Source organism: Dromiciops gliroides, chromosome 1, assembly GCF_019393635.1.
Source record: "Dromiciops gliroides isolate mDroGli1 chromosome 1, mDroGli1.pri, whole genome shotgun sequence".
NCBI classification, from domain to species: domain Eukaryota; kingdom Metazoa; phylum Chordata; class Mammalia; order Microbiotheria; family Microbiotheriidae; genus Dromiciops; species Dromiciops gliroides.
The window spans coordinates 401,725,898-401,750,218 of NC_057861.1; the positions used below are offsets into that span (position 1 = coordinate 401,725,898).

Sequence of the window (24,321 nt, forward strand, 5' to 3'; positions counted from 1 at the left end):
GCCGTAACCTTTACAAAGCATCCTGCTATACAGTAGGTGGTATATAAATGCTAGCTATCCTTATTATGATGGAGATGTGGGTGGGAAATGAAGAGAGATCTGGAGAATGCTATTGAGGAACAGCAACTAAGGAAACTGTAACTGGAGGTGGCACCTGCCTGAGCTGAACATCAAAGATGATGTAATGTTGAGTTTGAGAACTAACTAGTAGTCAAATTTAGATGGTCTTCAGACTGTACAAAAGAGGAATAATGGGAAAGACTAGAAAGGAAGGTTGTTACCACACCATGGAGAAACTAAAATGGCAGACTAAGAAATTCTCTTCAACACTGTCTCATTCAAGCATATGTGACATGGGTAGTTCGCGTGCCAGAATTACCTTTAAGCTTTAAAGAAAAAAGCATTACCCACCCTTTAATCTAATATCTGAGGGTCCCTGGGCAAGACACTTTACCCTCATTGCCCCATCCCCCCACCCTCCCCAAAAGGAATATTCAAATATAATATCTGAAATAAAAATACAACTGATTTTTATTTACCTTGAGGATCTTGGCAAAGTAACCAACATCAAAGAGTAGAAAGAATATTAGCTTTGCAGTCAGAGGACCCAGGTCTGAATCTAGGTCCTGCTTTTTACTGTGAAAACTTGACAAGTTACTTCATATTTCTTAGCTTCAGTTTCCTTATCTGTAAAATCTGAGTCTTGGACTAGATGACTAAGTCCATTTTCAAAAAAAAAAAAAAAATCCTATGGTCCTTTCTAGAATTTGGAAGTTATTTCAAATTATCTTCTAACTTACATTTTTTAGTTGCTTAGTTTTTACTGTTGCATTTGGCAATAATTAATAAGGCTGTCAGAAAGCCAATGTTCATGGTTGAGAACATTTTTGCATAAATGAATGATGAGTGGCGTTTGTTAGGCTGCTGGTACTAAGAGATCAGACATATTTAGAAAAAAAATCAAAATGCATTTCCCCCCTCTCCAATAGCAAGATGATTGTGGTTACTGACCTATAGGAATGAAGGGAAAGTAGAAGCAGCAGAGCAGAGTGGGATAGAGTGCTTTTGAGTATCATGGAATTAGAAAGCCCTGGGTTCAGATTTGAACTGGAACAGATCCTGAATGGCTACAGGCTTCAGGCATTTCCCAAGGACCTATCTAGGAAGTCATGGAAAAGTTGTGATTTGTGGGACTCCTAGATTTTCTCCACATAAAAATCATAAATCCTTTCAGTATTTATATAATGTAGGATATCAAGCCAAGAAATGAACCTTTTTTAACTTTTTTTTTTTAATTTTAGTGAGGCAATTGGGGTTAAGTGACTTGCCCAGGGTCACACAGCTAGTAAGTGTTAAGTGTCTGAGGCCGGATTTGAACTCAGGTACTCCTGACTCCAGGGCTGGTGCTCTATCCACTGCGCCACCTAGTTGCCCGAACCTTTTTAAAGAGAGCAGAAGGGAACAAGGAAAAACGACCAAAGAGCACTGAGCACTAGAGAAGACAGATACAGGGCCAAATGGGTAACTGGTGATCCAGGAATACACATTCATTATGTTTTCAGGAATCAAAAGAAGGAATCTACATTTCTATCTAATTAGAAACTGAAGTAGCTAATCTTTCTCCCCTTTCTCTTTCAAAACCTGAAGTTTTACTAGGTAAAATAATTAAATAAAAAAATAATTAAACAATTCCAATAAATAGAGTATAAACAAGGCCTAGAGTACTCAAAGAAACCCATTCCAAGTGTCACATGTAGAACTGACTATATTTTGATCAGAGTAATTAAAACTGCTTGAATTATCTTTTTGGCCTGTGAAACTGATATTAAGGATGCCATAAAGGTTGAAACAAAACTATAAACTTAAAAAAAACTAGTTTATTCTGAGTTCTTTCAGTTAGCCAACATCTGTCAACATTCTAAGCTCAATGATATAAAATAGCAAGTGGAATAAACCTCTATTATCACAACTGGAGAATAATGAAACTTAAACTTCTAGGACAGCAGTAGCAAGTATATTATATCAAAGAAAGCCTAAAATAAATAAATAAATAAATAAACAAATAAATGAACAAATAAATAAATAGAAAGTCGCATAATTTGAAAACTGAAGGGAACCTTGGCGATCACTAGAATAAAAAGAGGTACTGTCATATGGTAGGTTTCATTCTTTTGGGGGGGGGGGCGCAATGAGGGTTAAGTGACTTGCCCAAGGTCACATAGCTAGCTAGTAATGTAGGTTTTACTCTTTTTTTTTGTGTGTGTGTGGGGGCAATGGGGGTTAAGTGACTTGCCCAGGGTCACACAGCTAGTAATTGTCAAGTGTCTGAGGCCGGATTTGAACTCAGGTACTCCTGAATCCAGGGCCCGTGCTCTATCCACTGCGCCACCTAGCTGCCCCCCAGGTTTCACTCTTAAGGCTTCCAGATCATGTCTCCCCTTAAGATGAGTATTTTTAAAGAAGTCAACTTAAAAATCTTCATAATCAGGGGCAGCTAGGTGGCAAAGTGGATAAAGCACGGGCCCTGGATTCAGGAGGACCTGAGTTCAAATTCAACTTCAGACGCTTGACACTTACTAGCTGTGTGACCCTGGGCAAGTCACTTAACCCTCATTGCCCTGTCCCTCCTCCCCCCCCCTCCAAAAAAAACCCAATCTTCACAATTTCCCCAAAACTGCCTATGGGGAAATTATTTTGATTAGATTGGATCCAAAGACAAACAAGTAATTTAAATTTCAGACCCTAAGTAAGGAGGCTCCTCTCATTTATATTTTGTTCTTCTATCCAAGTTTGGAAATTGCCAGGCTCCACAAGCCTGGGAGGTTTCACAGCATGGCTGCGTTTGCAAAAAGCTACTTTCACTGGGCCTGAGACCAATTTCTGGCTCTATCCCAGTCCTTTTTAGCCTTAAAAATCTCAGGAACTAAAAAGAAGAAACCAGACATCTTGGCCATCTCTCCCTTCCTCATCTCCTATCATTTAGGTGCCATCTGTCACTTTTTCTTCCTCTTCCCCTGACATACTCATTACCAAGGTTAACCCCTCTACTTGTTCAAGTGATTTCATTCTACCTCTTCTCCTGCAACAGAACCCCTCTGTCATCCCCACTCTTTCACTTATTTTCAATCTCTCCCTGTCTACTGGTTTATCTCCTACTGCCTACAAACATGTCCAAGTCTCCTTTATCCTAAAAGAAAAAACTCTGCCCCCATTCCTACTATCTTCTTACAGCTCTTCTGCCCTTCCTTGGCCAAACTCCTTGAAAAGGCCATCTACAAAAGGTGCCTCCACTTCTCTCCTCTTCCTCTCTTCATAATCCCTTACAATTTAGTTTTTTACCTCATCTTTCCACCAAAACCGCCCTCTCCAAAGTTAGGGTCGCAGTTGTCAAATACATAGAATGGCCTTTTCCCAATCATTTTCCTTGACTTCTCTGCAATCTATGACACTGTTGATGATTTTCTCCTTGAAAGTCTCTTCTCTCTAGGTTTTTGAGACACCACTCTCTTCTGGTTTTCTTCCTATCTTTTGCTGGATACTCATCTAAATCATAACCTCTCATCATAGCGTCCCTCAGTGTTTTGTCTATGACTCTGCTCTTGTCCTCTCTATATTACTTAACCTGGTGATCTCATCAGCTTCCATGTTAAATCGATTTAATTACCATCTTTATGCTGATGATTCCCAAATCTACCTTTCTTGCTCTAATCTCTCTGCTGATCTCTAATCTAGTACCTCTGACTGCTTTTCAGACATCCCCAACTGGATTCCAGTGGTCGTCTTAAACTCAAGATGTCAAAAACTCAACTCATGATCTTTCCCTCTAAATTTCCCCTAGCCTCCACCTTCCCTATTACTGTAGTGGGCAATACTATTTTCCCCATTGTTCTGGTTCAAAATTTAGGAATCATCCTGGATTGCTCAGTATCTCTCACTCCCCATATGCAAGCTGTTTCCAAAGCCTGCTGATTTCACCTCTGCAAAATCTCTCAAACACGTCCCCTTCTCTCTTCTGAATCTGCCACCACCCTAGTGAAGGCTCTCATCACAACATGCCTTGATTATTGAAAGCCTCATGGGGAGGGTCTGCCTGCTTCAAGTTTCTCCCCACTCCAGTCCATCCCCCATTCAGTCACTAAAGTGATTTTCCTAAAACACAGATTGGATGTCACACCCCTACTCCATAATTAGTTGCTCCCCATAGCCTCCAGAAGCAAATACAAAATGCTCTGGTATTCATAACCTAGCCCCCATCCTACATTTCCAGGGCTTTTTTTTACACTTTACTCTCCAACACAGTCTTTGATCTATTGACACTGGCCTCCTGGTGGTTCCATGAATAAGACACTCATTTCTCAGCTCTAGGCAATGTTTTCTGGCTGTGGCTTTCCCTAACTTAATTATTTCCTATTTACTCAGTATACAGCTTGCTTTGTATATATTTATTTGCATTCCATCTCTTCCATTAGATTGTGAGCTCCTTGAGGCCAGGGACTAACTGTCTTTTGCCTCTTTTTGTATGCCCAGTGATTAAACACATTCCTGGAAGTTAGTAGGCATTTAATAAATGCTTACTGATTAACTGGGTCTGGCTTCTTTAACTATTTTGAATTGCAAGATCTTTCAATTACAAATAGCTAAAGGGGAGTAGAGGTGGGGAAGTGGTTGAATTAAACTTCAAAAAAACTGATAACATTCTAAGTATGACCACTTCTAAGGTACTGGCCATTTTTAGTTTTAAGATTTAATAAGAAAGACAGGGCTGGATCTAAAAGAAGCTGAAAATCTGCTTAGAAAGAAATAACCTCTCGGTAAGTGTAATAAAAGACAAGAATTTCCTTACTTCTGTTTGAATAGCTAAGGAAACTTACATTCATGCAATAAATATTAAGGACCCCTGTGAAAGCACAAGGGAGATACAAAATGAAGAAGCAAGAAATACAGAGAAGCAGCAACAAGCCCTGCTCTGATGGAGATCACAGACTAATAATAATTTAATTCTGCTCATGGCCCAAACCTTGATATTACCAAGATAGAACATAACTTTACACTCTTCCCTAAGAAGACTGATATTTGCATTCAGTTATTAAACATAATCTAGTTTTCCACAGCAACCTGTTACATATTCCTAAAACCACAAATGACATTTTCATATTCTTATTGAGGTTAGGTTCTCCCTCTTAAACAACTCTCCCCAAACCTTAAAGACCCATTATAAAATAGCTTTAATACTGACCAGTCTTAGATATATGGAAAAATCAAACCATGCATCATGAAACAAAATCACATGTAACGAATGCCGGACAACACATTTTACTGGATTCATTGTTAGTCCTGTACCTTCAGCACAATATTATAAAAGTAAATCAATGCAGGAATGTAAAATATGAAACACCACTTTTTAAAAGAAAAAACTATGAAGCACCAAGGGTAAGAATAATGCCAAGGGCAGGTCGGTCAACAGTCTAATATTAAGGCACTAACAATTTAAGAGAGATTCCCTGTTTATTCAAAGCGAATAAATGGTCAATAATCATCTATCAATCAATTACCAAGGGCCAGGAATTGTGCTAAATGCTGGGAATATAAAGAAAAAAATAAAATAGTCCTTACATTCAAGTTTACATTGCAGTGGGGGAGACAACATGTAAATAACTAGATATATACAAGATATAAAGAAAAACTGAATTCCACTCTGATGTCCTAAAAACTAGGGCAAACTACTTTACTTCCTCATTCTAATTAACCCAGATAGGCTCACATAGGAAAGAAATGAAAAAAAAAATCTGAAACCTCTCATTTGGCTTAAGAAACTATGATTTTCCATTTCTAACACCCAAAAGGAAAACTAAACATATGAAACAACTTTAATAGAATAAAATCTCAAGTATGAGTCTACCAGACAGAATAGTACTTATTTGCATTTTTTTATCCTCAATCTGTAATAAGTCATAAATTCTCAAGAGCAGGCTTATATTGTCTAAACGCTGATGCTAGAGAAGCTTTATAAAATTACCCACTAGATGAGTGCCTTAAAAGCCCTTTAAGGAAGATCTATGCCTATTTCATTTCCCTACAGTCTTATCTATAGGGGATAGGGAAAGAGTACTTGGGTTTCTTAATGTAATCAGAAAACTATGTAGAGGGCAGATTAGGAAAAAACAGATTTGCTGGAAAAGAATGTGAAAGCAGTGGAAAGGACCCCTGGCCAAATCATTTCTTCTCTCTAAGGCTCAGTTTCCTCAAATGTAAAATGTTGTAGTTGGACAAGATCCTAGCTTCTTAAACTATGGGTCACGACCCTATATGGGGTTGAGTAACTGAATGTGAGGTTGAGAATAACTTGGCACCAGTAAAAGGTTATCCATACCTACTTTATATAACTATATATGCAGGGTCACATAAAAATTTCAATCTCTAAACTTCTTATAGCACCTAAGTAATCGTCCTATCCTGATCTTTGGGATAAAGTTGAAGGTCTAAGATCTAACAGTGCTTTCTCTTGGCTTAAAGTAGGGGTTTTCATAACCATTTCTGTGTTATGGACTCCTTTGGCAGTCTGGAGAAGGCTACAAACCTATTCCAAGAATAATGTTTTAAAATTCATAAAATAAAATGCATAGAATTACAAAAAAAATTACACTGAAATAGTCATCAAAAATTTTTTTTTAGTTCAAAGATGCCAGGTTAAGAACTCTCCTTTCCAAAGAGTTAAGCAGGATTTTTTTTAATACCCATACCAAAGAGAGACCTTAAAGGAATCTACATCTCTGATAATCTAATTAGACAGAAGTAGCTAATCTTCCCCTCCCCCTTTCAAACCTTGACAGGTTACTAGATAGAATAATTATATTCCAACAGAGAATTTTAAACATAAAAGGTTATTCAAATTGCATCAAGTTTATATGGGCTTTTTCTCACTACTAAGAGTAAAGTTAAGGCCTTTGAAGTGATCTGAGGTTCTTTCAAGGTCTCAAGAGTATAGATCCATTCCAGGAATAACTCTTGAATCTCTTTGAAAAAATGGAGTTTCTCTTTACAATCAAAATTTTGAATATTTCTGAAAAGTTTTGTCCAAGTTTATGTAAGGTGGTCCATCAGAATTCCTGGAAAACAGAGTAAATGGCCCCAAAAGCATAGCTTTAGGCACCTTCCTAATCTAAGGACAATAAAGTGCAGCCCTAAATGTAGAAGGTAGAGAAAAATGCCGTCCTTAGCTGCTACACTTTGGAAAAATTAAACTGTTTCCCTGGCTTTCTTCTACTCATCTCTAGACCCCTCTTCTGCAGAAGGCCTTTCCCAGGCTCAGAGTCTTCCCCTATACCTAGTGTCTATTTTGTAATATTATTTGCATGCTGTTCCCCCGCCCCCCAATTAGACGTGGAAGTCCTTCAGAGAAGGGATTTTGCTTTTCCTTAAATCCTCAGTGCTTAGCTTGCATCTGGCAAGTAAATGTTCACTGACTGAGAGCTTGTCGAGATTTTTTGTACTACTGGCTCTGCTTGACAGCAATAATCAATACTTTCCCCACAACAACCTTGTGACATAGTGTATTCATAGTGTATTATCCTAGGTAACTACAACTAAGGACAGAGACACATGTTTCCCAACATGTGGCTGGCAGGTGGTGGGCCTAACCTTGAAACCAGATTGGTTTTTTACTCCAACTCTAGGGCTCTTTCCATGCCACCTTACTGTCTCTCATAAATATTCTGTTCCTAATAAAAATAATATTCCAAATCTCCATTATTGCTGTAAGAATTACAATTGTGCTCTTTTAAATATCAAATTCAGCTTCAGACACTTACCAGCTGTGTGACCATGGGGAAGTCACTTAAATCTATGTCTCAATTTCCTCAACTGCAAAAATGAGGATAATTAACAGCACCTGCATCCCACAGTTGTTGTGAGGATCTAATAAGATAACATTTGTAAAAGCACTTAGCATAGTACCTGGCAGAGAAGTGTCAAATACAAAGCCCTACCACTGCAGGTCAGAGCCAGATTGAAATACAATTGGGAAATGTTTAACAAAATAAATAAAAATAAACAAAGCATGTTAATTTGTGGTTTTCTAATAAATCAATATGTGGTCTGCAGGGATACACTTCCATCTGAGTTTGACATTACTGATGTTGGCGATAGCATTTCAATTTCAACACTGCATTTAACAAGTCTCCAATGATACACCTGGAGGCAAAAATGGGGGGGAAAAAAAAAGATGTGTTGATAATTTACTTAACGTTAATGAGGAGATTCTAGCAATATACTAACCTAGGTCTTAAAAACAGAACCCTAGAACAAAGTCAGAAAAGGCTTTAGATATCCAAACCCCTTATTTTACAAGTGAGCAAATCGGAAGATGATAAAGATTAATTGACTTGCCTCAGATGCAACTGGTAGGTGGCAGACCTGGTTACTAGAACCCAGGCTTCTTGACTCCCAGCCTGTTGCTTTCCATTAAACTGATACAAGAATATCTGGCTTTGTCCGCTGCCTTTTATCAATGACTGGGTTGGAGACAGAAAGCTGGGAGTAAGAGTAATATACTGGATAAGAAAATCACAATCAGCAGACTGATACACAAAGTCTAAAAGCTAACAAGACAATACTTTAGAGTAGGAGAAATGTAAAATCCCGAATAAGTTCAAAAAACAATGTGTACAAAAACAGGATTGATGAGAAAGGTTTAAAAGGAGTTAATATGAAAGAACTGGGGGTTTTAGTTTAAGTTCAATACACACTAACTTGGAAAAAAGCTGACACTATACTTTGAATTATATTAACAGGAAATATAGTGACCAGAGCAAGAGAGAGAATACTATCTATATACATCCAATCTGTGACGTTGAACTAAAGGTTTTTCAGTCTTCTGATTCAATACCCAATTCCAATCTGGTCCCACTGGTCAGGCCACAGCTGAAGTACAGTTTCTAAATCTAGGTATCATGTCAAAGAGGGGCAATAGAAAACTGGATTGAATCCCTAAGTTTTACAGAATCTGGAGATAATGTTACATGAGTGGAAATGGTTTGCCTGAAGAATAAGAAGACATAGGGGGCACAAGAGCATAGATTTAAAACTGGGAGGGGCCTTAGCTGTCATCTTTGGTCATCAGGTAAGTCCAAGAGGCCTGAAACACCAGGGCCCCAAAAACCACTGGCTCTGCTCCACCCTCCAATCATTATCTGAGGAAGTAATCAATCCCTGTGAGGAAAAAGCCAGCCATCCTCTGCCACCACCAACACCAAGTGCTGACCAATTGCCAACAATGGGCAGATGAACCTAAGATCCCAGGGAACAAACACTTGCCAGGATCTCGGCATGCCTACTCCTCCCATATCAGTGGACCTGTTTCCAAGTCTAACTCTTGACATCATCAAGGAAGCAAATCTTGGGGAGCTGTGATTGCTAACTGCCTCAGAAGAATGCACCTAAAAGGTGGGAGACTGGACTTAAGGTTCTTTCCATGATGTATTAGTTCAGACTTTAATATGTACCTCATTTTCCTGAATACAGTTTAATAAAAATTATGTTCACTTAGATTGTAAAAACTCTGAGGGGAAGGACTATCTTTTCTGTTCCTTTGTATCCTCAGTGTTTAGCACTTTACCCGGCACAAAGTAGGTACTTAGTCAATGTTTATTGACTGAATGCTTGTTTATTGGGTAAGAGAGCGACCACTAAAGTTCTCAGCTATAAATTGATGATCCTATGATTCTTCTTTTTTTTTTGGTGAGGCAATTGGGGTTAAGTGACTTGCCCAGGGTCACACAGCTAGTAAGCGTTAAGTGCCTGGGGCCAGATTTGAACTCAGGTCCTCCTGAATCCAGGGCCGGTGTTCAATCCACTGCCCCACTTAGTTGCCCTGATCCTACGATTCTTAATCGCAAATTCAAGGCATTCCTCAATCTGGTTCCAGCCTATCTTTCAAGTCTTACTTCAATCTATTCCTTCCCAAAATAGACTACTAGCTATTCTTATTCCAATTACACTGCCCCTTGTCTCCAAGGCTAGATGTCACTCCCTTTCCAAATTTTGACCTGTGGATGGATGCCCATTAATTGGGAAATGGCAACAAGCTGCTATATTATGACTGTGATGGAATACTATTGTGCTTTAAGAAATGATTGAGGGGGAGGGGGGAGGATCGAGCCAAGATTTCAGAAAGAAGCCAATTCTGAAGCTACAAAACCTACAAAAAGACAGAGTGAAACAATCTTCCAGCTTAAGATAATTTAGGAGGACTTCAGAAAAAATGATGAGGGATGGGTTCAGAAAAAACTGGGTAGACTTATATGAACTGATGCAAGTGAAGAGAACCAGAACATTGTACACAGCAACAGCAATACTGTACAATGACCAACTGTGAATGACTTAGCTGTTCTCAGCAATACAATGATCTAAGACAATTCTGAACGACTTATGACGAAAAATGCTACTCACTTCCAGAAAAAGAACTAAAGGAGTCTGAGTATAGACTGAAGCATAATTTTTTTCATTTTCTTTCTTTGTATTGCTTTTTCTTTTGCAGCCTGGCTAATATGGAAATATGTTGTGCATGAATTCACAATGGGTATGGGAGAGGTGCAAGGGAAAGAATTTGGAACTCAAAATTTTTTTTAAAGATTTTAAAACAATAAATTTGAAATTAAAAAAAATCTTTGCCTCTATTTATACACAAAACCTGTTTTTTGTTGTTGCAGGGGGTTTCTTGGCAAAGATACTAGAGTGGTTTGCCATTACCTTCTCCTGCTCATTTTACAAATGAGGAAACTGAGAGGCAAACAGGGTTAAGTGACTTGCTCAGGGTCATACAGCTAGTAAGTGTCTGAAACAGAAGTGAACTCCACTGGCCATTCACCTGCTCCAAAGCCTATGTCAAGTACAGTGATATCTAGTCCAGGAAGCCCTCCCTAATCCCTCTAGCTGAAAGTAATTTCTGTCTCTTCCTCAGTTTGTGGGGTTTTTTGGTTTGGTTCTGTTTTGTTTTTTGGGGGGGGGGGTAGGTGGGTGAGGGAGATCCCTCCTTTGCCTTTAACCTCTTCATGTTTTTCCATAATTCTCCCATACTGCATCTCCCAAATTCTTGGCATGGTAAGCAGATTTAAGGCTGAAAAGGACCCTTCAACTAGTCCAATCCTCTCACTTTAGAGGAAAGGGAGGAAATTTTATGAGGAAACGGAGGCTCATAGATGTAAAGTGACTTGCCCAAGGCCACGCAGGTAAGGAGCAGATCCAGGTTTGAACCCAGGTCCTGTGACTTCAAAACCAACACTCTTTCTACTATACTTAAATGATGAACTGAACTAAATTTTTGGTTTTCTGCCTACAAAGCACTGTTACTTTTCTGAAGCTACCTAAATTTTCTACTAAAGCAGCAAAGATTGAGCATAGTTTGTTAAAGTTTCTGCTGCTTAGAGTAGGGGGATACAGTGCTGAGAGGTTAATGACTTGACTTCCTAAAACCACCCAGCCAGTCCACATCAGATGTAGGATTCTAACCCAGGTCTTTTTGGTTCCCCATCAGAGCTTACCATTTGTTATGTCATGCTGCCTCTGCATAACGTGCACTGCCTGACAGCAACAAAAGTGGTCACCCTAAAGTATTGAGCAACTAATTTACTCAACACCGAAGTGAGAAAACTCCAGTACATCTGTTTCCTGACCTGCGAGAGATCCATTTTCAAGCAATTCCTCCAACATCACTAACGAAATCACTGTCTCGGCAAGCATTCAAGCTGGAAAACATACACACTTTGTGGCAAAAAAACAGTACTCTACCTTTCTGAACGTGAATGATGTCTGGAAAGTTGGCCAGATGTCCCTGATACAACGCTAACAAATCCATCACTGGGTCCAGGTCCTGCCGTGGCTGCTCAGCGAAGAGCTCTCCAATGGCGTCGTAGGCATCTCCGGTGAAGGCAATGGCCTGGTTCAGGCCCACGGAGAAGGCCTGTTGGTCCAGTTCAAAAGCTTGGCTAAGGCCTCGGAAGGACTGTCCCACCTTCTGGTATTCTTTCTTGAAGCCAGTCACCTGCTTCCTGGCAAATTCATTGGCCGTATGGTTGAGCTGCAGGGCGCTGTCATCCATCTTCTTGGTGAAACTCTTGAAGCCGTCGATCTTGCTCTCCACTTCCTGCAGGTCCAGGGCTGCCGCCGAAGGCGTGCTCAGCGTCAAAAAAAAGTTCGCTCCAACCATCTCGTCCTTCTCGGCTTTCCTCTTGCCCTGTTTCCAGGCCTTCTCATCCGTGCTGCTGCTGCAGGTCAAGAAGTGCTGGAAGACATCGCACTGGGCCAGCACCGGGTGACTGGCCATGTGGTTCATCCACCAGATGAGTCCTTTCCTGCGCTTGGAAATAAAGTCCTCCTCGAAGCGGCCCGTGGCCTGTTTCTCGGGCAGGTGCGGCACCGAGATGACCGGGAACTTCTCGGCCAGGCGGGCATAGAGCCAGTCGAAGTGCTTGTAGCGCCGGTGCACGGGCACCTGGGTGTGGGTGGGCACCAGCTTGTAGGAGATGTAGCTCTTCATGCCTTTGAACTTGGTCTGCTTGGTGGGGTCGTCGATGGTGCACTGGAAGGGGTAGGGGTTCTCCTGCCACTCGGGGCCGTAGGGCCCCAGCACCACGCACAGCTTGTCGCCGTCCTTCACGAAGCCCGAGGCCTCCCCCAGAACGAAGGCCTCGCCGCCCGACTTGACGAAGGTGGAGAAGCGGTTCAGGTTGCGGCTCACGGTGGCCGAGCTCTTGGCCCCCGACGGCTGCGGCGGGTGCTGGGGGTGCGCATGGGCCCCGCCGGCCCGGGAGCCCAGGGACAGGTCGGAGCGCGTGGACAAGCGGTAGCGCCCGGGCGCGCAGCCGCCGCCCCCGGAGGAGGAGCCGTCGTAGTCCGGGTAGGAGCCGCTGCCCAGCGCCCCCGGCTCATCGGCCACGGTCGAGCTGTCGTCCCACTCGTCGTCCCAGTCGTCGTCGCTGCCCTGGCTGGGCTGGTAGCCGCCGCCGTAGAGCGGCTGCGCCGGCGAGGGCTGCAGGGCCCCGCTCGCCGCGCCGTACGGGAAGCCCGCGGCGGCCGGGGGCGGCTGCTGCACCGGCTGGAAGCTGTCGGAGGTCAGCGGCTTGAAGGAACTCGCCAGCGACAGCCCCAGCGGCGCGGCCGAGGACGCGGTGGCGGCGGGCGGGGGCAGCGGCTCGAAGCCGCCCGGCGGCACGTTGGCGTAGCGGGCCGCCGGGCCGTGGCTGTCGCCGCTGGGCGCGCTCGGGGGCTCCGGGGCGCGGATCACCTGCACGTAGGAGGCCGGGAAGAGCCCGCGGTCACCGCGGCTGTTGACCCCCTCCAGCCAGCCCTCGATGTCCTGCTCGCTGCACAGGCTCAGCACCTCGTGCTCGCGCAGGGAGATCTCACCCGGGTTCTCCGACCTGAAGTCGTACAGCGCCCGGGCGCGCAGCGCCATGGTCCCGGCGCCCTCGACCCGCCCGCCCGTCCGGGGTCCTCCGCCCGGCCCCGGGCTACTCCCGGCGCGTGAGAGGCAGGCTCCGCGGCGCCCGCCCTGCGCCGCCCGTCCCGTCTCGTCCCCGGGCTCGGCTGCTCCCGGGTCGCTGCGCCCGCTCCCCTCCGACTCCCCTTCGCAGCGGCGGCGGCAACAGCAGCAGCAGCAGCAGCAGCAACAGCGGCAACAGCGGCAACAGCGCTCAGTGCCCGCTTCTCTGCCGCCGCCGCGGGCTTTGGGGGCGGGGGCGCCACAGCCTCCCACGTCCCCAGCTTTGCTAATCCACGGCCGAGAGGAGCTGGGCCAGGGGAGAGCAAGCGATCACAGAGTCGCTCCTTTGCCGCGTCCGCTCGGCTCGCTGTGAAGGAGGCGGCGGCGACGGCGGCGGCAGAGGACTGTTCCCAAGACTCCGCTGCCCCCTGCTGTCTAAGACTTGCAGCGGATCACCCGGTCAGAGGAAGGGGGCGGGGTGTGTGTGTGGGGGGGGGGGTGGCGGTTTTCTATGCATCGTTCTAGGTGCTAAGGAGGTATTTTGTTGTTGCTTTTAACTACCTGGTTAAAATGTGTAAAAAAACCCAACAAAACAAAAACCCATAAATGTAAATGAAATGAAATGGATTTGTAATTTAATTTACATGTAAAAAAAATTAACAAGGAATGCAAGTGCCAAGCTCTCACTCCTATTCATATTTATTAACCAGCATTCTGGGAATGGTCTGGTGAGTTAGCGAGTGTTTTAATATAGTAGTTATCAAGGATAAATGATCAGTTATCCTGGATTCTTAACCTGGGATCCACCAACTGTCCTTTAGTAAATTTCAGGGAGTTATGAACTTGAATGGAAAAAATAAATTTTTTTAAAATTTATTTTCACCTAACCTCTCAATGAAATTTAGCATCTTCTTCACTTATTTAAAAAACATTTTTCTTAGAAGAGATCCATAAGGCTTAGTCAAACTGTCAAAGAGGTCTATGAAACAAAACAGGTTAAGAACCTTTGATCTAAAAAGAAGGTTGGGGGTAGGGGAGTGGAGGAAAGGAAGATCAGACAATGGACAAGATAATTAGTGTTAGTGAATGAATGGCTTACATTTTTCTAATCCTTTGCAAAGTACTATATACATTTATATATATTTATGTTTCTATATTTTCACATATGTAAATTTATATTTAATATATGTTTGTGTGTACATATGAGATTATAGTGCCTGTAATCTCATTTAGAGTTAGAGAAGTGGTTATTGATGAATGGGCCTCAGTTTCCTCATCCTTAAAATGAGGAAATTGAACCAGATGATTTATAAGGTACCTTTTAGTGCTAACATTCTACCAGTCACTTAATGTCATCCCCCCCATCCCCCAGGGGGCCGTTTCCTTGTCTGTGTAATGTAGGGTTAGACTAGATGGCCTCTGAGGTCTCTTTTAGCTCTTGATTTATAATCCTATGAATAATGATGGATGACTTCTGGTACTAGCTAGTGCTGTCCAAATAGGTCAGCTTCCTTTCACAGCCTACTTACAACACAACAATCTATTTCTTTGTGGGGTGGACTGCCACAGCATTGCTTTTGGCTGGAGTGAGCAAAGCTTGCCATTGACAATTATATAGCCTAGTGACTGGGAAGCTATGTTTGACAAAAGTAGTAAAGATATGGTATGTGTGGTGCCCATTACAATCGTGCCCACACAGAGCTTAGCCCAACAGAAAATGGCCTAAGCATAGGTGTGGGCAGAACCAAAAAGAGCCTTCCTTTCCCATGAATAGTATGAGACTCTATGACTGTCTTTCCCTTCCTTTCCTATGGGTACATCTCTTAGATTATACATTCAGTGACAGCAGAGGGATCATGTGGAACCTAGACTTTATAAACTCCTCCTGCCCCCAACCATGCCCAGCATGAAGTATGTGTTTAATAAAAGTGTGGTGTTCTTATATGTTTTTCTTTTCGTTTTTTTTTTTTTTGTTTTGTGGGGCAATGAGGCTTAAGTGACTTGCCCAGGGTCACACAGCTAGTAAGTGTCAAGTGTCTGAGGATGTATTTGAACTAAGGTCCTCCTGAATTCAAGGTGGTGCTTTATCCACTGCACCACCTTGCTGACCTCTTATATGTTTTTAGCTTCAAGCCCATCTCCAACCATTCCAACTGCACTCTGGCCTCTCATCTTCCTCCCTCTAGAAATGAACTGTTAGCACTGAAGCTCAGCATCTGATGGTAAGCTTTCATCTTATTTTACCTGGTACAGTGCCTCCCAGTCCCAACTTTTGTTCACAGATACATGTTGCCTTTCCACATTTGAATGGAAACTACTGGATAGAAGGGACTATCTTACTTGTTTTGAGAAAGAAAGAATGAATGAAAGGAAGGAAGGGAGGGAGGAAAGGAAGGAAAGAAGGTAGAAAAAGAAAGGAATAAGGAAATAAAGAGAGGAAGCAAGATAGACAGGTATATATATATATACATATATGTGTGTATATACATGTATATGCACATAGATATGTGTGTATTTGCTACAAAGGGACATTAATGAAGCTGAAAATCCTGGAGTGGAAAGAGGATTGAATTTGTAATCAGGAGACCTGGGTTTACATTGTGGCTCTGCTAATTATTATCAATGAGTCAAATCAATAAGCATTTATTGTTTACTAGGTACCAGGCACAGTGTTATGCACTGGACACACACACACACACACACACACACACACACACACACAGAGTGAAAATAGTCCTTGTCTCATGGAGCTTATATTATAGTGACAGATAGCATGTGCATAAATCGACACATACACAGAGAGGACAGCACTAGCAGCTTGAATGTCATCATACAAATCCCTTTTTGTCCTCGGGTCTTCAATTAATTTTCCTGTCTGGAGGCAGCTAGATGGCACAGTGGATAGAGCACTGGCCCTGGATTCAGGAGGGCCAGAGTTCAAATCTGGCCTCAGACACTTAACACTTACTAGCTGTGTAACCCTGGGCAAGTCACTTAACCCCAATTGCCTCACTAAAAAAAAAAAATAAGAAAGAAAAAGACATTTTCCTGTCTGTATGATGTGAAGGTTGAAATACATGATCTTTAAAGTTTTTTTTCACATCTCTAAATCTTGTGATCCTACCTTCTGCTAATTAATCATACTGCATTCTAAAGTCAGTATTTCAAATGGTCAACACTGAGGTCAAGTGCAAAGTTAACTAATCAGATCTATTACATTTGAATGAATCCATCTGGTTCCTAGTGATCAGATTCCCTGAGAAAAAGTCATCCCAGAACAAACTATTTTCCTCCTTTAAACCATTAAACTGGTGGACCAACTGGTGGGATTTGATAGGGTCAGGATACAGGAAGTCTTAGGCAAGGCAAGTCTGATCCCTCTTCCAAATGAAAGGGAGGAATTCAATGAATCAGTCCTAAACCACCTCTCCCACCTTACTTAAAGTAAGGAGGAGGTTAAATCTGTAATCTCGTTTAATTGAGACCCATAATCAATCAATCAGGATCCACCACCACTATTGAATTGGTCAAGGCCATAAAAGAAGGTTGAAAAGTCTGCAATCAATCTTGGAAGGAGTGAGCCATTGAATGAAATGAGATGTTGCTGCACAGGGGAAAATATTAGGATTGGTTGAAGAGTCATCCCTATGGATAAAAACCCTTTGGAATCCTATATTCCTTGGCTGTCCAACCTAATGGTATTCTCATTTAATAAAAGAACCAGATCTTAGAGCATCTTGTTAGTTACTTTTTAAATGAGGTGGGAGTGGTTGATTGATTCAATTGACCACCCACTTTTGACACATGGAAGAGGGATTAGAATGGTTTTGTATTGGTCAAGAGGGAGAAACTAAGCACAATCATTGGCCAATGCAAAGAGGCAGATTTTGTCACAATACAAAGATAAATTTTCTTACAATTGGAATGGTTTAAAAATGGAATAGGCTGCCTTGTGAGTTCATGAATTCCTTCATCCTTGGGATGTTCAAACAGAAGCATGATGAACACTTGTTGGAAATGTTATAGAAGGTATTCACTCATGAGGCAGGGATTGGACCAGGTAATCTCTAAGATCACTTCCAAATGTGATTGTATTTTAGAATTATTCTATTTTAGTTTAGCTTCTTAACATTTAATGAAAATAACCATAAATGATCATTTTAATTGCATTTCTTCTAGATCTTTAAAAATGTTAATTTGGACACCTATCATGTTTCCAAATATGAATATGAACAACTTCCTAAAATTAGAGATGAAATGAAATGGAAAAAAAAAAGTTCACTGAAGAATATCACCAACACAGGCTCTACTCATCCTCCATCTATTAGATATTGTATAGATTAGATTGTATAGATGGTATAGATCAGTACAATAATTCCATCATAGTTACTTTTTATGCTAACTTTTCATGTATTCACTCACTCAATCAACAGGTATTTCTGTACTCCTTTGAATTTCATCATACCCTCCTCCTGCTCAGAAACCTTTATTCCCCTTCTCAGCTTTTTTTGTGTTGTCTTTCCCTATTAGATTGTGAGCTTCTTGAAGGCAAGGGACTGTCTTTTGCTTCTTTTTGTATACCCAGCACTTAGAAATGTCCTAAGTAGGCACTTTACTGACTATTATTGAAGTAAATGACAGTCCCTGCCCTCAAGGAGCTCACAATCTAATGGGGGAAAACAACACATTAAAAGCTGAGTTTTTAAGTGCCTACTATGTACCAAAGGGCAGCTAGGTAGGTGGTGCAGTGGATAGAGTAGCACCCCTAAAGTCAGGAGGACCTGAGTTCAAATCCAGGTTCAGATACACTTACTAGCTGTGTGACTCTGGGCAAGTCTCTAAACCCTGTCTGCCTCAGTTCCTCATCTGTAAAATGAGCTGGAGAAGGAAATGGCAAGTCACTTGAGTATCTTTGCCAAGGAAATCCCAAATGGGGCCCTCAAGGGTCAGACGACTGAAATGATTCAACAACAACAAACTATGTACCAAGCACAGTGCTAGTCTTTGGACATACAGATACAATGAAGGAGCTTCCATTCAAATAAATGATATGTGTGGTATGTGTACATGCTATGCAGCTATACATATAGACATATACAAATAGAAAGTTAGTTTCAGGGCACAGTTATGAAGGACTTTAAAAGCTAAATAGAGGACTTTATATTCAATTATAGAGGCAATAAGAAACCACTCACTGAGCAAGATAGCAAAATGTAGAAGGTATTTCAGATGTTAAACTCCTACATGTGTAGGGGGAGGGTAGAGGGGCTATTGTCTAATTAGCACAAGAAGATGGTAACAATTATTTCAGATATAGTAAGGTTTTCTTTATCTGACATAGGATTTAGTGATGGAAGGGATTGAAGAATATCCAATGCAACTCCTTCATTTCACAGATGAGAAAATTGGGGTCCAGAAATTTTAAGTGATTTGCCCTAAGGTAACACAGGAAGGAATTAGCAAAGCCAAGTCCTCTGACTCCAGATTCAAGATTTTTTCTACTTGCTTTTCCAGTAGACATAAATTTTGTAGCTAATATTAATAGCTGATATTTATGTAATACTTTTAATACATTTGATAGTTTGATCCTCACAACAACCCTGTGAGACAGCCACTACAGCTCTTATCTTGGTTTTGCCAGTGAGGGAACTGAAGCTCAGAGAATTAAGTGAGCAATTAACTAAAGTTTAGAAACAAAATTTGAACCCAGATCCAGCAATCTTTCTAAACAATTGAAGCTTATCCCTGTAATTATACAAATGGGTTTTTTGGTGGGGACTGTTTAAATGGAAATATTTCCAAAATGTATTTTATATCCCCTGCTTTAGTAAGGTGGAAATTAAGTGAACCACGCTGACTTTCATCTTGTGACTCAATTCTAGATCTACTTCGGTTTCCTTTTTATTCAATTAATGGTCAAGTCCCAATTTCTGTCTTGCAAGAAAACAATTGTAGGAATTGTGAGAAAACCCTGGGGCAGCTAGGTGGAGCAGTGGATAGAGCACTGGCCCTGGAGTCAGGAGTACCTGAGTTCAAATCTGGCCTCAGACACTTAACATTTACTAGCTGTGTGACCCTGGGCAAGTCACTTAATCCCAATTGCCTCACTAAAAAGAAAAGAAAAGAAAACATTATTGCATTGTTTTATCCTAGCCCTGTGTGGCTGGGAAGCTAGACCACCTCTACCTGTTGTTTAGAGACCCTTAACTAAGGACCTAGTTTATGCTGACCAGAAACTTGGTCAGATCTTAAGATTGATTCAAGGAGTTTTCTTACAGTTTACATTTCAAGAAACCTATATGTCTTCTCTGAAAACTGACCCCCTACTGGTTAATCTGTTATTGTTTCCGTGTTCCTTTGACTGAATACAAATACTTGGGAGAATGGAATACCTCTTTTACAGATTTCAGGTAACCGCATCTGTTCACTCTCCCCCTCCCAACTTATGAAGTCCCTGATCTTTCCTTCTTGTTAGAAATGAGACTACCTAATTTTGTATCATGATTTGTACTCTGTTGTTTATTAATTGTTTTTAACATATAAAAATCTGTCTTCCCCTGTCCTAGTCCCAATTTGTTCATTAGCAGGCATTGCTTAATAAATCAATATGCTAGGAAACTTGAACCTTTGCTTCTGCAGTCATTTCATCTTTCACCCACCACAGTAAAGAGAGCATAATGACCACAACTGAATGTCTTCTGCATTATTCAAGAATTGCACTGGATGCATGAACCTTTTTGTTGCTACACAAAATGATCTCAGACTCATGTACTTTTCTGGCTGTTGTCTATTCTTCACAGAATTAGTCTCAGAACTAGAAAACACCTAAGAAATCATCTAGTATAACCAGTGCCAGAACAAGAATCCTTTCCATAGCATCCCCAACCAGTGGTCATCTAGCATTTGCTTAAAGGACCCCCAGTGGGTGAAGGGGCACCCTTATTGCATCACAAGGCAGCCCATCCCATTTTTGGATAGATATAATTGTTAGGCACTTTTCTTTTATTTCCTTATAATATTTGCCTCTTTGCAACATCTACCTTTTGCTCCTGGTCCTGCCTTCTGTGGCTAAGTGGAAGTCAGATCCTTTTTCCACAAGAGAGTCCTTCAATCATAGCTTTCAATTCCTATCTTCTGTCAGGATGTGTTTCTTTGATTAGTCTTACTACTTCACCACTACTCCCACTCTCTTCTTTACTGCCATCAGCAATAACCTCAGGAGACCTTAAAGTTTCCAGGACCAACCAGGCAACCAAGAAGGATAAATAAAAAAGCTTTATTTCATACATAATACAAAGTAAATCGTTTTAGTGAGGATTATTTTCCATGAGAGGCTTTTTTAATTATTTCCAAATTTGGGATTGTGTCCAGGGTGACTGAGATTGCTGAAAGTCTGACTTCTAGATAAATGGGTTATTTCTTTATAAGTAGAACATTTCAAAAATTTTCAATAATAAGAAGAAACAAAAAAAAAGAAAAAAAAAGAAACAAAAAAATAATAAGAAGAAACTCCTTATATTGTTATTATAAGAGCTAATAGATAATAATATTGGCAATGCTCTAGGAGCTTTACTGAAAATAGGTCAACTCTCTTCTTTTAGCCAGAGCATTTCAGATTCATATTACGCCAAAGTATGATTCATTGTCTCAAGGTAAGCAAAACTCTCCTTAGATTAATAATGTTAATTTTTACTCTTGCCTCCAAAGAAGTTAATGTCTGTATACTAATAAAATTCAGGGATAGGGATTTTGCAACATTCTCATGTACCTTTAAACAGGTGTTTCAGTGAATCTACTCCTGCATTCCCTATTATAAGTTCTAATAAACATTTTGCCACTTGTTCAATAACTATTTCATTTTGAATTATAGCTTTTGCTGAATTTCTATATCTTTTCTCATCAACCCAGACAAACCTGCTCATTTCCGCAAAATCAGCAGTTTCCACAAATACCCTGAGCAACCAAAGAGAATTATATATTATACTGCTATAAAATATTTGGGATGTGGTTTGAACAGCGTAAATTTTTATTCTAGTATGTCCTCCTTGGTTAAGCTTTCATAGGTTTCCCCCTTACTCCCCCCCCATCCTCCCCCCCCACTTACTTCTAAGTCCTTTTACCACACATAAAAATAGTTCTACCTACGTTGCTAGTTTGTTACTAAATTTAGTTTTATTTTAGCAAATTACATCATTTTCTTTTTATTTCATTTATTTATTTATTATATTTGCAGGACAATGAAGGTTAAGTGACTTGCCCAGGGTCATACAGCTAGTGTCAAGTGTCTGAGGCTGGATTTGAACTCAGGTCCCCCTGAATCTGAGGCCCATGCTTTATCCACTGTACCACCTAGCTGCCCCCCTCCCCCCTTTTCTTTGCAGGGTAATGAGGGTTAAGTGACTTGTTCAGGGCCACACAGCGAGTAAATGTTGTGTGTCTGAGGCTGGATTTGAACTCAGGTCCTCCTGCATTCAGGACTGGTGCTTTATCTACTACGCCACCTAGCTGCCCCCATTTTCCTTTTAAATCTATGATATCGTTTATATGAGGCAGTCAACATTGAATAAGAGTTTACTATGTGCTAGGCACTGTGTTAAGCAATGAATGCAAAGAAAAGTAAAAATATAGGCCTAGTCCTCAAGAAACATTCATTCTAATGGAGGAGAGAATGTGTAAATAATAAGGTATATACAAGATAGAGAGGGAACAGATGGAAGGCAACTTTAGCGGGATTGGCTTTAATAAATGAAGGGGGAGGGACAGCTAGGTGGTGCAGTGAATAGAACACTGGCCCTGGAGTCAGGAGGACCTGAGTTCAAATCTGACCTCAGACACTTGAAACCTACTAGCTGTGTGACCTTGGACAAGTCACTTAACCTCAATTGCCTCACACACACACCCCCAATTTTTTTTTTTTTAATAAATGAAGGGAGCCAGGAAAAGCCTTCTGAAGAATGTGGACTTTGAGCTTTGAAGGAATCAGAGAGGCAGCTGGAGGGGGTCAGTGTTTTTCAGTCCTGGGCACTAGCCAACATAAAGGTGAAGAGATGTGAGGTGGACAGTCACGACCGAAGCTCTGCAGGGAGGCTGCTGTCTGCTGGATTGTGGAGTTCAAGGGAGTAAGTTATAAAAAAGATTGTTAAGAGAGGAAGGGGCTAGGTTAGGAAAAGCTTTAAATGTTAAATGGAAGACTTTATATTTGATTTGGGAAGTAATAGGGAGCCACTGCAACTCACTGGATAGGGAGGGTGACATGGTCAGACCTACGCTTTAGAAAAATCACCTTGGCAGCTAAGTGGAATATGTATTGGAAAGGGAAAACACTTAGATTATTTATCTATTCATCCAGTAGACATTTATTAAGTACCTACTATGTGCCACTCACTATGTTAAGCAATGGGAATAAAAAAGAGGCAAAGGACATTCTCTGCCCTCAAGAAGCTTACAATCTAATACAAATAGATATAAAGCAAGCTATATTCAGGATAAATAGGAAATAATTAAAAAGGGGAAAGCATTGGGATGAAGAGAGATTAGGGAAGGCTTCCTATAGAAGGTAGGATTTTAGTTGGTACTTAGTAGTCCAGGCAAGGAATGATAAGGACCTGAACTAGAGTTGTAGCTACATGAGCAGAGAGAAGGGGACATAGATAAGAGATGTTGTAAAGGTAGAAACCACCAGGTTTGGCAGTGAGTTGGATACGTGGAGTGAGATTGAGAGATGGAGGATGACTCCGAGGTTGTGAATCTGTGTGATTGGCAGAATTGTGACAGTAAAAGACAAGTTCAGAAGAGGGGGAAGGACTTTTGGGGGGAAGAGGAAGAAGATATTTTGAACATATCAAGTTTAAAATGTCTAAAGGGAAAGAGTCTGGAGATAGAAATATAGATCTGAGAATCATCCGTATGGAGATGATAATTGAACCCATAGGAACTAATAAGGGTACCAGGTAAGACAGTACAGAACAAAGAGAGAAAGGCACTCAGGAGAGAGCCTTGGTGGATATACCTGTTAGTGGGCATGACATAGCTTACAATCCCGCAAAGGAAACTGAGAAAGATTGGTCAATCAGATAGGAGAGCCAATGGAGAGCAGTGTCACAAACACCTAGAAAGAAAAGACCATCTAGAAGAAGGTGATCAATAGTGTCACAGGTTACAGAGGGGTCAGGGAGGATCAGGTTTGAGAAAAGGCTTCCCTTTGAAGGAAACCACATCTCTCATAATTAAATTCAATGTAGAAAACCAATTATGTAATATGTGGTATGGGCAACTTTTCAGGAATGCATTCATTTTTAGGGAGAAACTGTCTTCTTAATGCTTTTTTAGAATTTTTAAGAGAATGTTCCAATGCCCCATTAGTATTTTAAAACATTTAAATTATAATATTATTACCCCTCCAGTCATTTCTCTAAAACTGTAGTTATCAAAGGGTGGGCCTGAAGTTCTGGCTTGAATTGTATGGAATTTCTACTTGTAATCTCACTAGTGTGCTGGGATTCCTCATGGTAAAGGATAATAACATTGAAAACCCCTTTTATATCTGTTGTATGTTTCTCCTTCCTTCCTATCTTTAGACGGGGGAAAGGGAAGGAAGCTAAAACCTGATCATAAGGGAATTTGAGGTTAGGTGAATCTCTGGGTCTGGCATCTAGTAGGTTTCCACCAGTCACAGAGGACCATGGATCAGCACCTTGAAGAGCCACAGGCCACAGTGTGGCTGTGCAATCCGATATGGGAGCCGCAGCTCCTGCCTCAACGAGGACATGGGAAAACTGCGCTCTCTGTTGCCCATCAGTTCCTGCGTCTTATTCGTTTTTCTTCCTCCAGAACTTGGAGGCCCA

General features: G+C 41.3%; 1 protein-coding gene across 1 annotated transcript in view; it reads right to left on the minus strand.

The window, feature by feature from the left end:
* Positions 1 to 13,727, minus strand: part of SNX18 (sorting nexin 18) — a 35,679-nt gene extending 21,952 nt beyond the window's left edge. Inside the window, exon 1 of the mRNA XM_043979757.1 lies at positions 11,785 to 13,727. Within this exon, the coding sequence (XP_043835692.1) occupies positions 11,785 to 13,450 (1,666 nt within the window). The 5' untranslated portion in view covers positions 13,451 to 13,727. The remainder of the gene's footprint in view (positions 1 to 11,784) is intronic.
* Between the last annotated feature and the right edge of the window lie 10,594 nt (positions 13,728 to 24,321).